The sequence below is a fragment of the Strix aluco genome, chromosome 23 (genome assembly GCF_031877795.1).
Source record: "Strix aluco isolate bStrAlu1 chromosome 23, bStrAlu1.hap1, whole genome shotgun sequence".
Classification (NCBI taxonomy): Eukaryota; Metazoa; Chordata; class Aves; order Strigiformes; family Strigidae; genus Strix; species Strix aluco.
Genome location: NC_133953.1, coordinates 7,844,165 through 7,856,702, shown reverse-complemented (window position 1 = coordinate 7,856,702; position 12,538 = coordinate 7,844,165). Strand labels below are relative to the sequence as shown.

General features: G+C 47.4%; 1 protein-coding gene across 1 annotated transcript in view; it reads right to left on the bottom strand.

Moving 5' to 3' along the window:
- Positions 1-2,340: 2,340 nt before the first annotated feature.
- The window catches only part of CDON (cell adhesion associated, oncogene regulated), a 56,949-nt gene continuing 46,751 nt past the window's right edge, over positions 2,341-12,538 (bottom strand). Inside the window, exons 17-20 of the mRNA XM_074848929.1 lie at positions 11,711-11,985; positions 9,238-9,317; positions 3,864-4,123; positions 2,341-2,796 (exon numbers count right to left, since the gene is read on the bottom strand). Of these exons, the coding sequence (XP_074705030.1) occupies positions 2,630-2,796; positions 3,864-4,123; positions 9,238-9,317; positions 11,711-11,985 (782 nt within the window). The 3' untranslated portion in view covers positions 2,341-2,629. The remainder of the gene's footprint in view (positions 2,797-3,863; positions 4,124-9,237; positions 9,318-11,710; positions 11,986-12,538) is intronic.

Sequence of the window (12,538 nt, the reverse complement as noted above, 5' to 3'; positions counted from 1 at the left end):
GGAGCACCCCCCTGTGAGGACAGGCTGAGAGAGTTGGGGGGGTTCAGCTGGAGAAGAGAAGGCTCCGGGGAGACCTTAGAGCGGCCTCCCAGGGCTGAAAGGGGCTACAGGAAAGGGGGGAGGGACTCTTGATCAGGGGGTGTAGGGATAGGATGAGGGGTGACAGTTTTAAACTGACAGAGGGGAGATTTAGATGAGATCTGAGGAAGAAATTCTCCCCTGTGAGGGGGGTGAGGCCCTGGCACAGGTTGCCCAGAGAAGCTGTGGCTGCCCCCTCCCTGGAAGGGTTCAAGGCCAGGTTGGACGGGGCTTTGGGCAACCTGGGCTAGTGGAAGGTGGCCCTGCATGGGGGAGGGGGGTGGAACTGAGTGAACTTTAAGGTCCCTTCCAACCCAAACCAGTCTGTGATTCTGTGAAAAAAAAAAAAACAACCAAGGGCCAAAGCTCTGCCCTCAGCCCAAGGCTGCGGATGCTGCTTTGGGATCACGCTGAATTTGATGCGGTGCAATGACAGGCACAAAGCTGTGATGGGGTAGGAAGGGGTCCTCATCTTCACCCCAAAATCCCCATTTTCAGGCCAAACTGCAGGCTGTTAAAAATAGGTATGAGTGATGTTTTTTGCCCACATCAGTGCAAGCACGCAGGGAGGCAGCGTCCAAGGAAAAGGTCGAGTGTCCACAGTTTCCTCGGCCCTTGGCTTCTGGTGTGTGTGATACACGAGAGCACGTCTGGCCGTTTTCTCCTGTATTTGTTAATAACCTGTCAGGAAGTATCAAACAATGAGAACCAACCTCACTTCAGTGCCTGTGGAGTATTAACCCCCACTTCTGCCACAAAGAAGCATCACTCTCTTTATCAAATCACCCCAAAAAATAAAAATCCTACCCCAAAACCCCGCAAAAACTACACAATGTCCGAACACGTAACATTTTTGAAGGAATATTACAGCTGTTTAGGAAAATATAGCGTCTTTATATGACACAACCACGGTAAAGGGGAGCATGTGCAGGGTCTGATTTAAGCGAGCTCATTTAAAAATGTGGTTAAACCTCAGCGTTTGGGGAAAACAGAGCAGCCAGAGGTAAAACCCAACGACTTGCCTGCCAATCTCCAGCGGAAGCCGGGGAAAGCCTTGCAGCAGGTCTGGCAAAGGAAAAAGCCAGCGAGGGTAAAGCCACGCTGCGAGGAGCGGATGGAGAAGGCCGGGTTCAGCAGAGGAGATCAGTGAAGAGGGAGGAGCGGGGCTTTGCGGCGGCTCTGGGGTAGGTGGCAGTCGAAGCCCGCCGGTCTGGCGGCGCTGGGAGCTTCAGAACTAAGCAGCTCTGTCTGGAAGGACGCATAACCCTAAAAACAAAAGGCAAAAAAATGAATAGATTTATAAATAATACACTAAAAGGAATACAAACACTTTAAACAGCCCACGGAGAGATGCAGCTACCGAGGCAAGAGCTGCCTTCTCGAAGGGAAATCGCGCCCCGGAACGCCGCCGCTCGCTGCACCTGCAGCCCCGCGGCTCCCCGAGGGGTTCCAGCAGTTCCAGCCAGGCCGGCATCGCTCCCTCCTGTCCCGCCCCGCCGCCAGCCGAGAAAAATAATCCCTCCACCAAAAGGTGCTGCACCCGCGTCGCCTCGGGGCGGCTGTAATTGTAATTTATGCGCCTCATTTCTGGGGTTAGGCGCTCTCGGGGGTTTTTTTTTTGGGAGGGGGCGGGGAGTGCTTTACAAGCACTGGTTTATTTGCTCTGATTAAATTTGGAAAGGAGAAAAAAAAAATTAAAAAAGCAAAAACCCTGAACCCTGCAGTTAATGCTGCAACACCTACATCATGCTGTATCCGAGGGGCAGGCAGGTTTCTTACGGCCAGCAGGAGCTGCTTCGACGCGACTTGTTTCATCTCAGAGGCTATTGAAGCTGTGAGCATTCCCTGAAACCGAGGGGTTAAACGCACAGTTGAACGGGATTTTGGTCTTCTGCAAGCGGGAAGGTGAGACAGGCTGGATTTTCACCCGTGCTTCTGCAAACACAAGTGTTATCAACCCCCGGACGACACAAACTGTCACCAAACTGGGCTCTGCTCCTCGAGCCGCGCTGTGCAGACTCAGCCCAAGTTCAGTTTTCTTGTTTATTTTTTTGTATTTACCCACTGGGTTCTTCCAAGAGAAAGTGAAAGAGGACAGGAGGCGTTTGTGGAAAGGAGGGTTGGAGGACTGCGAGGCCGAGCTGCCAGCGGCGCGGCAGCCATCGGTCACAAGTACCGGACCCGCTTCGCTAAATCCCTGGATCAGACTCCTCAGAAGCGCTTCCTGTGCTGGTGATACGCCACGGAAAACACACTCCAAACTTCCCATCGTTGTTCTTTATATTATTACAATTCTTTTTTATACACATAACCAGGCTAGTTTCGCGGTGTGGGGTGGGGGAAAGAAAAAAAAAAAAAAAAAAAAAGGGAATTTCAAGGCATAAATAATATAAAAAGGCAACCATTTTTAAAAACAAGATACATTCATATGACACTACTACAAAAAAATAAATAGTGACTCTCTCTGTTATAATTAACATCCCCCCATCACTCCCTTTCAGCGACTCTGCTGTGCAGTTACTGGCGTTAAGTGGGGACAACGGTCACTTCCTCAGGTTTCCTGCAGCTGGAGCTGCCGAAGGTCCCCAGAACCATTTAAGGTGACTCTGGATGAACTCCATCCTGGTTTTTCCTTACAGTCCTTCGAAACAGGCTGCAGAATCAGGGGACTCCAGCTCAAAATGTGGTTCGATGTTTCCGAGTGCACGCAGTTGTCACCTGCAAAGCAAGAGCAGGGCAGGTTGGTTGGTTGCTGGGGTTTTTTTGGGTTGTGGTGATTGTTTTTTTTATTTTTATGAGTAGATCATCTCCTCTTTCAGCTCAACAGACCCACAAGCCCAAAAAATTCAGATTAATAGGAGCAGGTGATGCCCTTTGAGCTCAGGCTCATTCCCATAATGCCACTGGGATGAGCAAACCGTACCTGCCTCAGGCCGTACACTGCAATGGTCCAGAATTTGTCCTGTGGACACATTTGATTGCTAATTATATGATGGGAAAATACAGGACTGTGTTTAAAAAACATCCAGTGGGCTCTTTGGGAATTCTCAACAAGTGACCCTTGCATGTTTGCAAAAATCCTAGAGATACCAAATACACTGACTTCGCAATATATAATGATTCTGTGACCAAAAAAATTGTGAAGATAAACATGATCTGAGCTTATATACAGAAATCTCTCTTCATATACGATTCCTTCAAGAATGTGTCCAGAGAAATCCAGCAAATAACCCTTCTAAAAATTGCTTTCTTTTATGCCCATAATTATTTATTGCCTGTCAGAAGAAAGGCACAAAACATTAGGCAGCAGCTCAGAGCATCGGCTGATATCGAATCGGTCAGGTCGATTAGTTCAGCCCAACTCCCACTTAAATTTCTGCCCCTCCTCCTGCCTACAGGATGGCTCTAGGCCATCACGGACGCCTGCTCATTAGGGGAAAACTCCATTAAGTAGCATTTGAGCAGTTTCGGGAGGCCACGGGTATGCTGTAGGTGCAGGCAACTGTGAGCCAACATAAATCAGTCACAGGCTCGTTACCTGGAGCGCGCCTGCTTGATGAGCTTCGTTTACAGGCATCAATCACGCAGGGCACGACAGCACCTGAGCATGGCCGCTCCTCTCTTCCACCATGGGAAAGGCTGAACGCTTGATCTTTCTCAAAAAGCCAGGGGTTTTTTGTGGGCTTAATTACCAGCTTCTCCGCAATAAATTAAGCGCCCTACAGCCGTCCTACAGATTATTCCCGGCTTCAAAGGCGGGCGCTTGCCTCTCCAGGATGCCTTACCGTCCGTGTAATCCACGGAGAGCTGGTTCATGCCTTCCCGACAGCAGAGATGCTGAGCAGAGGGCTGCTCCGTCTTCTCCTTGCCATCCTCCTCCTCCAGCCGGGCGCTGCACTCCGGGACGCTGGAGGCCAAGCACATGGCCACCATGACGTGGTGATTGAGGGGCTTCATCTCCAAACCGTCCTGCTGATAAGGTGCTACGATGGGCACGACGGGTAGCGCGTTGCTGCTGAAAGTGCCGTTGGTTTTGGTGAAACACCTGCAGGCAGGACACAAGCCCAAGCAGGGTTACTCAGAGCTGCTTCTTTCCACCACTTCTCTTGAGAAACTGCAATTTTGAAGTACTTTACTGCATATCACTCATGGTAACAACAGTCAGAGGGCTTTCCAAATAAGCCTTACGTACATTTTTTGATCAATCCTGACATTAAGAAAAGGATCAAGCACTTTTTAACCCCAACAGACAGCTGAAAACATTCAAAACATGCGCTCAGTTACATCCCCCGTCGGTTGTGACCCGCTGACCTGACTCACGAGTCCATTTCTCCATCAAGGCAGCCCCATAAAATGGGTTTTCACTGCCAAGAAAAAGAGCTCAAGTTTGAAACCCAAACAGCAAACTTGAGTACCTTGGAAAAGAAACACTAAGTGTTATCGCAGTGAACGCAGATTAGAAAAATATATGCAATATTATAAATATAAACCTCCCTGTGCTGTGTGACTGAGATTGTGGCCCCGTAACATGTGCGTAAGGTTGTGAAATTGAAGTCAAACTGCTAAATCCATTGTTACAGCCAAGCTATTTAACCTCTAAACAAAAAGGAGCTGGACCTTAAGAGACATGCGTACCATTGCAGCAAGCAGGGAAAACGCCTACGGTGTTGGGAGCCCCGTGAACAACGTGGCCTCTGCGAACACTTTTATAAGCAATTCCTACGTAAGAAAGCCCAAAAAAGAATCACGCTTCAGTGTGGTTTTATACAAAACCATAATTACCACGAAAGGTTCACTTGTACAGCTGCCACGAGCTTTGGGAAGCTCCCCCCGAGAACGCTCCGCGGCGCGGAACAGAGAGGGATCCGCAGATAAAAGCAAAGCATCGGGGTAAGGATGGAGAGTGTTCAAACCCACCGCGAGCCAGCGATGCTCCAAAACGCTCTCATGAAGGCTAAACAGGCTTCAAGTTTTTACCAGCAGGGACAGGGAAGGGATCTCACCCCTGGGCTCGGCACTGGTGAGGCCGCACCTCGATGAGTGGGTTCAGTTTTGGGCCCCTCACCCCAAAAAGGCCATTGAATGACTCGAGCGTGTCCAGAGAAGGGCAACGGAGCTGGTGCAGGGTCTGGAGCACAGGTCTGATGGGGAGGGGCTGAGGGAACTGGGGGGGTTTAGTGTGGAGAAGAGGAGGCTGAGGGGAGACCTCCTGGCCCTCTCCAACTCCCTGAAAGGAGGGTGCAGAGAGGGGGGAGGAGTCTCTTGAGCCAAGGAACCAGCGGCAGGACAAGAGGGAATGGCCTCAAGCTGCGCCAGGGCAGGGTCAGACTGGCTCTTAGGAAGGATTTCTTTGCAGAAGGGGCTGTTGGGCGTTGGAATGGGCTGCCCAGGGCAGGGGGGGAGTCCCCATCCCTGGAGGGGTTGAAGAGTCGGGTTGAGCCAGCGCTGAGGGATCTGGTGGAGTTGGGAACGGTCAATGTTAGGTCAATGGTTGGACTGGATGATCTTCAAGGTCTTTTCCAACCTAGACAATTCTGTGATTTTGTGATATACTGATACAGATACAACTCAGAGCCTTTTCTTTATTTTTTTTTTTCTGCAAAATTTAAATATATTCATCGCCTCTTCTGCCCGCGGTGACACGCCTGATGCATCTCGCTACAGGTTATTTCCGGGACGCTACCTAAGCAGTGGCATTTTGAGATATAAAAATTAATACCTGGGATCAGGCTGTTCGGGTGCTAGCTTATCTGGTAGAACAGCACGTTTCTTCACAGTGATTCTGGCCCAAAACTGATGATTTTGATGCTGAAAGAGGCAGGGGAAGATGGACTTGGCCATCATCAGTATCCTACTCTGACAGCAGCTGAGCCCTCAGCACCAAAGTACTAAACTCAGATTTAAAACCAGGAGACCAATCGCAGCAAGCTCCTGCCCAAGCCCCAGAAACCACTTTTATTGCATTAAAAAGGTGACGGCCATGCATAAAACCATCATGCTCGAGGGACTTTGTCCTACAAACTCACTCGGAGCCTCAGTTTATACTTTCACCTGAAACCACCACCAATACCGACAGAACTGAAAGAGCAACAGAACATCCACAAATAAACTTTCTAGAGGAGGAACCGGAGCACGTTTCCCCTCAGGCAGCTGTTTCACTTGCAAAGCCAACACACAGGACAAGGGGGGGTCCCTCCAGCAGCTGCAGTGTCACCCCGGGAGCCCACTCCCCTCCTGAATGCTGCGAGGACGGAGCAGCACCAAGCTTCATTTTCAACCTTCGCTCTCCTATTTTGTCCTTCCGCTCCCATAACTGCCTCCAAAATCATTATTCCAAGTACCAAAATACCACAGAAGCCACTGAAGAATCCACATGAAACACATCTGGTCTTCAAACAAATCCATTTATTAGTTTGCATTTCTTTCCGCAGAGGTTTTGACTGCGCTCACTTATTATTTAAGGGGAAAAAAAAAAAACACCCTTAGTGGAACCCATTTAAAATGTTTGGTTTTGCATGTTTATGGGGGTTTCTTTTTAAAGATACAGAGGTCAGTGTAGCTCTTTGTATTACTGCACAAGCTCGAATGACATTTCAAGACAGCAGTCAATTTTTTAAGCTTAAATAACCACATTTTGATGGAAACCAGCCATCTATATCCAGAGCAGAGTGCGCATGAATAGTGATGCAAAATCCCTGCTGCAGGCAACACATTTTCTATCAGTTTTCAGTGCTAAAATCCTACCAAACTAAAATCTAAGTTAAAAGCCCACACGAGCATAATTTAGATTGAAAAAGCTGGAAAAACAGATCGGTACTGCTTTATTTGAAACGTGTATTTCAGATTTCTGATCAGAATACAGCGAATCTGCAAAGAAGAGATGTGCAAAACTGTAAATTCCTCTGCAACCAGCAGGTATCCAGAAAGTTTTAATGCAAAAGCACCAGAGAAGGAAAAAAAAAAAAAAAAAAAAAATCAGTTCTCAATCCTAACGTAACAAGCGCAAACCACACTCGTCTTACCGGCTTTGTCCACAATAGCAAAGCGGGTACCCACGTTTCAGCAACTTCTACCTCTGGCAAGCCTCCACGAGCAGTTATGAGAGCATAAAGTGCTAATTTAAACAGAAGACCGAGGGATTTCACCACTGTAATAACAAAACCTGCTCCGAGATGGCTATGGCTGAGAACAGCCGTGGTAGCCAGCTATTAAATATGCTAAACCTTTAGGATTCATTTGCACGTGGTCACAACTCAAACGACTGCTAAATTCAACCCAAATCAGCAATAACTCCAGGCTTGCAGTGGAAATGGGCTCATTTAGGAATTAGCAGCGCCAAGGTGGAATGTACGAGCAAGGCCACGTGCACCTGAAGTGCTCACGAGCTAGAGACTGTCACCCTGCTAGAGGTGTTTCCACTTGAACCTACCGTCCTCTGTTATCACGTGGGCGTTTTGCAGAGGAAATTGCCTGGTTTTAGTACACAAAGGGCAATAATTTGAGGATGGGACAAGGTGTGGGTCCTCTTTACACACAGACCAGGTGGAGGGGACAGCCCTTACCTGCGTAACAAGGTTGACAGGGAGAAGACTCCAGCCCCGAATTCCCACTTGCCAAAACCTACTGACTTGACTGCACTAACCCACCAGGCCTTCCTCCTCCTCCTCCTCCTCCTCGCTCTGGCCCCTGGTGTAATCCTCAGGCACGTTTCTGGCCCTCCCCGTTCCCCTCTCCCATGTCCTCCTTCCATTCCCCCAGCACCAGGAAGGGAACGGAGCGGTCCCTGCTGTGCAGCTCTCCTGCCAAATGGAGGTTAATGGTCCCCTCTGGGGTAAGGCAGCTGTAAAGGACAACTTGTTTCTCTATCAAGCAGTCAAATATAGAACCGGGATGTGAAAACTCAAAGTTCAGACCCTGCTGATGACCCATCTGGGAGGAAGAGTACAGTTGCAGAGGATGGAACCCATTCCCCCCTGCTTTCTTAAGAAAAAAAGAGCAATTAAAAATCTATTAAATTAAATTCAAAATATGCTTAAAACTGGAAAGCGAGCTCTTAATTACAGCATAACACATACAGCATGTTCCGAATTACGGCCGGTCGTAGGCATCTTGATGACTGCTGCTACACAGCTTGCCTTGAAAACAGACAATTGGCTTCTAAGGAAACGGTAGCTCGCCTTCCCCAGAGAGCAGCCACGACACTGCTCCAGACAAAGCGTGCCCAGCCCATCTCCATCACACCCTCACGCACGTATTTATGGAAGGAGGAAGAATCTAAGGCCTATAAGTTAGATTTTAAAGAGTAAAACCACGAAAATAATGTGAACGTGTTTTCTGCCTTCAAAACCAGCCTAACGTCAACTCAGCTTCTCCAGATGGACACCTAAAGGAGCTGACAATTTTAATGAGACAGAAAATTCAAAGTATGATTGAAAAAAAATCCAGAATTTACCAGAGCAGTCCAGCATGTCTCACTTTCAGTCCTATTTTTAGTCATTAAAATAACCAGAGATCTAGTCAGAAGCCTGGAAGGATATTCTTTAAAACTTTCAAAAGCGAAAAACCTAATAAAAATCCACACTCCCAGCTACAATGTAGGAGACGGATTTTCCTTTATTCTATACAAGAATCCTTTTCCTCATGCAAAAAAACGTATCCCACACTGACAATGGCTGCCCAAACTGCTCCTGAAGAACCTCAAATCCCACGGTTTACAAAGAACAGCGTTGTGAAAGCAGAGCTGCAAGTCTAGCTCGCTGCTGCTCTTCAGAGAACGGCAGGAAATGTAAAATACAGAGACCAATTAAATCCCATTTGACAAACTCCATATGGAATGATTTTGTTATCTCAAAACTGAAGAAAACACTGGAAATAAGGTTTAAAAAAAAATAAATAATCCAGTGCCCAACCTGCCTCGCTTCCTAGAGAGCGTCAGAGGAATATGTTGGGCAAGATGAGCTCCGGGGGTTTAATAACTTGTTTTACTCCATCCCCAGACAATCACCAACCGCTCCCCGAGTCATACGCTGACATCGAGCTCCTCCAGGCCCTCACTCGGGACTCGAGCTCTCTGATTTTGTTTGCCCTGGCTACCACACAGCGCCCAGAGCGAGGGCGTCTGTCGGCGAAGGTCCCGCCTGCGCGCGAGTTTTACATCACCTGTTGTTGTTCCGACAGTTCCGGCAATTGATGCACTCCGAGGGGTCGGCCTGCGGCACCGCTGTGTACATCCCGCCACCCTGCAGCAGGAAGGATTAACACAAAAAAATTCAAAATTAATCAATCATTATTCAAACATCCAAGAGGCAGTCGCGGAAGAGGCAGTGCAGCTCAAGCCAGCGCCCCCAAGCCCTTTCGCTTCGTTTTCAAACTCTAATCACCTTATCAATCTTCAGATCCCGGCCCCGGAACGCGGCACGGCAACACTGAGCTATTATACAAAGTCAAGTGGAGGGGTTTTGCCAGCATGTGTGTCAGAGAAAAGTAAATAACTGCAGCTTAGACAAGTATGTGGTAATTTCCCTGGTCTGTTTTCAGCTTAATACACTCAGGTTTAATTTAATAAACACACTGTAAATATGTTTATTTTTAACATTGATGACAGACACGAAAGCAAATTGCTGTTCGTTAGCAAACTGTGCTCGACTGGGGAGACGCAGTATTAAATTTGCAGGGCTGATGTCACAACATAAACCCATCCCACTTTCCTGTAATTACTCCGATTAGATCAGTTTACCTCGCTACACTGATTTTTGAAACATTTAATATTTTTACAGATGGGGTAATTCCTTAGCCAGCAATGACTCTGGGTGAGAGGGATTTTGTGTTGTTAGTTTTGGCTGAAGGGGCCATTACAAGCGAGTAAAAATGCCCAGATTAACACATACCTCATTGTTAAGGACTAGGCGGACACTGATGCGGGAGCCGCTTGAAAACGGTGCTGTGGAGCCAGGCTACCACGGTGTGTCTTGGGAGGGGAGCAGTTTGGGAAAGCTCACCTGGCTTTTGAGATTTCGAGTGGTAGGGAACTTCTAACAATCCCTATTTCTGCAAAAACAGGGCTTTATCCTTCAGTTTTTGAAGCCGCTCAGTGCCATAGGGAGCACTGAGGAAATGCCTAATTAGTCTTGATTGCCATCCTGGCCAGCTTCTCTTCCTCATTTAGGCCAATCAATGAAACAATAAAGAGAGTCCTAACGAGGATGAGAACATCCTGTTCCTCTGCACTGCCTCACCCGCATGCCAGTCCCAGTCCTTCTACGCGGGAAGAGATCGCGTGACTCAAACTTTCTACAATATGGAGAAGAAAAAAAGAAAAACTCAACCCAGTCAACTCTTCGTGATGAGGCCACGGCGTTGTGCATCCCATCTCGTGGCACAGAGGAGCTCCAAGCACCGAGACCTGTGTTACTAGATCTGTATTTCCTTCCTTCTCCCCCCAGAAAAATAAAATAGGAGGGACAAAACACCAATGCAAGCCCCCAGGCTTTCTCTCGGATGAGCTTTTGAGCACTGCAGAACCTCCCCTCCTGAGGGCTTGGAGACTTCTGAAGAGTTTCACTCATTGGGAGGGTTGGACAGGTCCAAAAAACATGATTTGGGCCTCAGCTGCTCTTGAAAGCCACCAAAAAACCAGCACTTCTTGCTACGCAGTCTGACCCAAGACAGAATCAGGTGATGAACCAACTGGTCTGGACTCCAAGCTGGAGTTAACTGAAGTGGTAACTACTGTGCAAGTGCTAATTTGTTGTTCAATAAAATGAAGTGCTTGTGTTCAATTACTAACACAAACAATAGCCCCATTTTTTTTTTCTCCAGAAACAGCATGGGTTATTCAGACTTTTGAACTTTTTCTTTCAGTTTTCCTGGGCAATGTTCACAGTTTTGAGTAAGTTTAGTAAGTTTGAATGCAAGCCATCTGTTTCCATAGACAATAATGAAATCATTATTCTCTCTTGGAAACGGGACACATTTCAGCAAATGAAGTATTTTTCCACAGCATACAAAGGCTGGATCACAGACTGAAATTAGTTTTTAATTTTATTTCAAATTTCAAAACAAAAAGTGAGCCTGTCTCAACAGTCACAAACAAGGGACTGAGGAAAAAAAAAAAAAAAGACAGCATTATTACGTTGCTGCATTTCAAGATGTATGGGGCATTTTATTTTATGGAGCCTCCTGCTACATTCGTGCCTTGCCATAATTAATAGCGTTGCTTAGAGTTACAGATCTGAAACAGGTGGGGGAAAAACGGGTGATCCATAAAGCTGCAGAATAAGCAGCTATAATTAAATCTATTTAACTTGAAGATTGAGAAATACCATATGTACAAGTAAAGCATCTCAGCCCAGTACTGAAGCATTCTCAGAGCTTACATGCTGTTAGGAGGAGGGTAGAGGCAGATTTCCCAGAGTAAGTGGAATTCTTGCCGTCATCCGATAGTCTCAAATGAAAACCGTGATGTTTGTATCAGAAATATCAGCCCAGTTGCTTCCTCTGGGATAAGTAATTTAGTGGAACTAGCTGTTATCAATGGACAAGTATTTCCCCCACCCAGATTCAGTCTGCTTCTACGGCCTCTGAATAAATCCTAAGGTCTAGGCTGAGCCTTCCACCCGCTGTGAGAGCTTACGTTCACAAGATGGTGGGGATGTTCATAGTCCATGTGCGTCCTGGACAGGGAGTTGGTGTGCCCTGGGTAGAGCCCAGCTCCTCCGTTCATGATCCCGTTAACTCCGTTAGCCACTTTGTGATGGACGTGGGGGCAGCCGTTGCTGAGGCCGCCGTTGCTGAGGAAGTTCCCGTGGATGCTGCCGTTGACTCGGCTCGTGCCGGGTAAGGTCGTGTACTCGATCATCTGCCCGTTGAGATCTGCCCCTTGATAGAGATAACCAGGAGGGTCATATTCTGCAAGAGATTATCGAAAGCGTATTTACTGCCACACGAGAAGTTCAATGAGCATCTCCAAGAAACAAAAGAAACTTATTTTCTCTTTCTACAGCTTTTGTAAATTAACTGTAGTATTTAAGGGCTTACTACCCAAATGCAGAAATGGAAAACAGCTACGCCCTGGAGAACAGACCAGGAACGCTGGTCTGAAGGGACTCAGCTGACGTCAGTCACTGCAAAGAGCGTCCTAAAAACTGGTCATTCGTACAGTCAACGGGCCCTCTGCCATCTGCTACGAACCACTTCCAGAAGAATCTCTCTGGGCTGCAGTTGAAGACACTATCTTATCTTGCAAGAAGTTTTGCTTCATTTCTCTTTGTCAGAGTAAGGACATTTAAAAATAACCACAGGCTGTGGAAAGAGCAAGGCTGATTCATGCCTGGAAAGATTCTGCTAGCACAGGATCGTTTGGTGGGTACAGAGCACCTCGCAAAGCCCGCTTCATCTCCAGCGCGTCTGCTCAAGGCTCCTACTTGCAAACTGGCAGGTTTTCCTTATTAACACCTTCTGA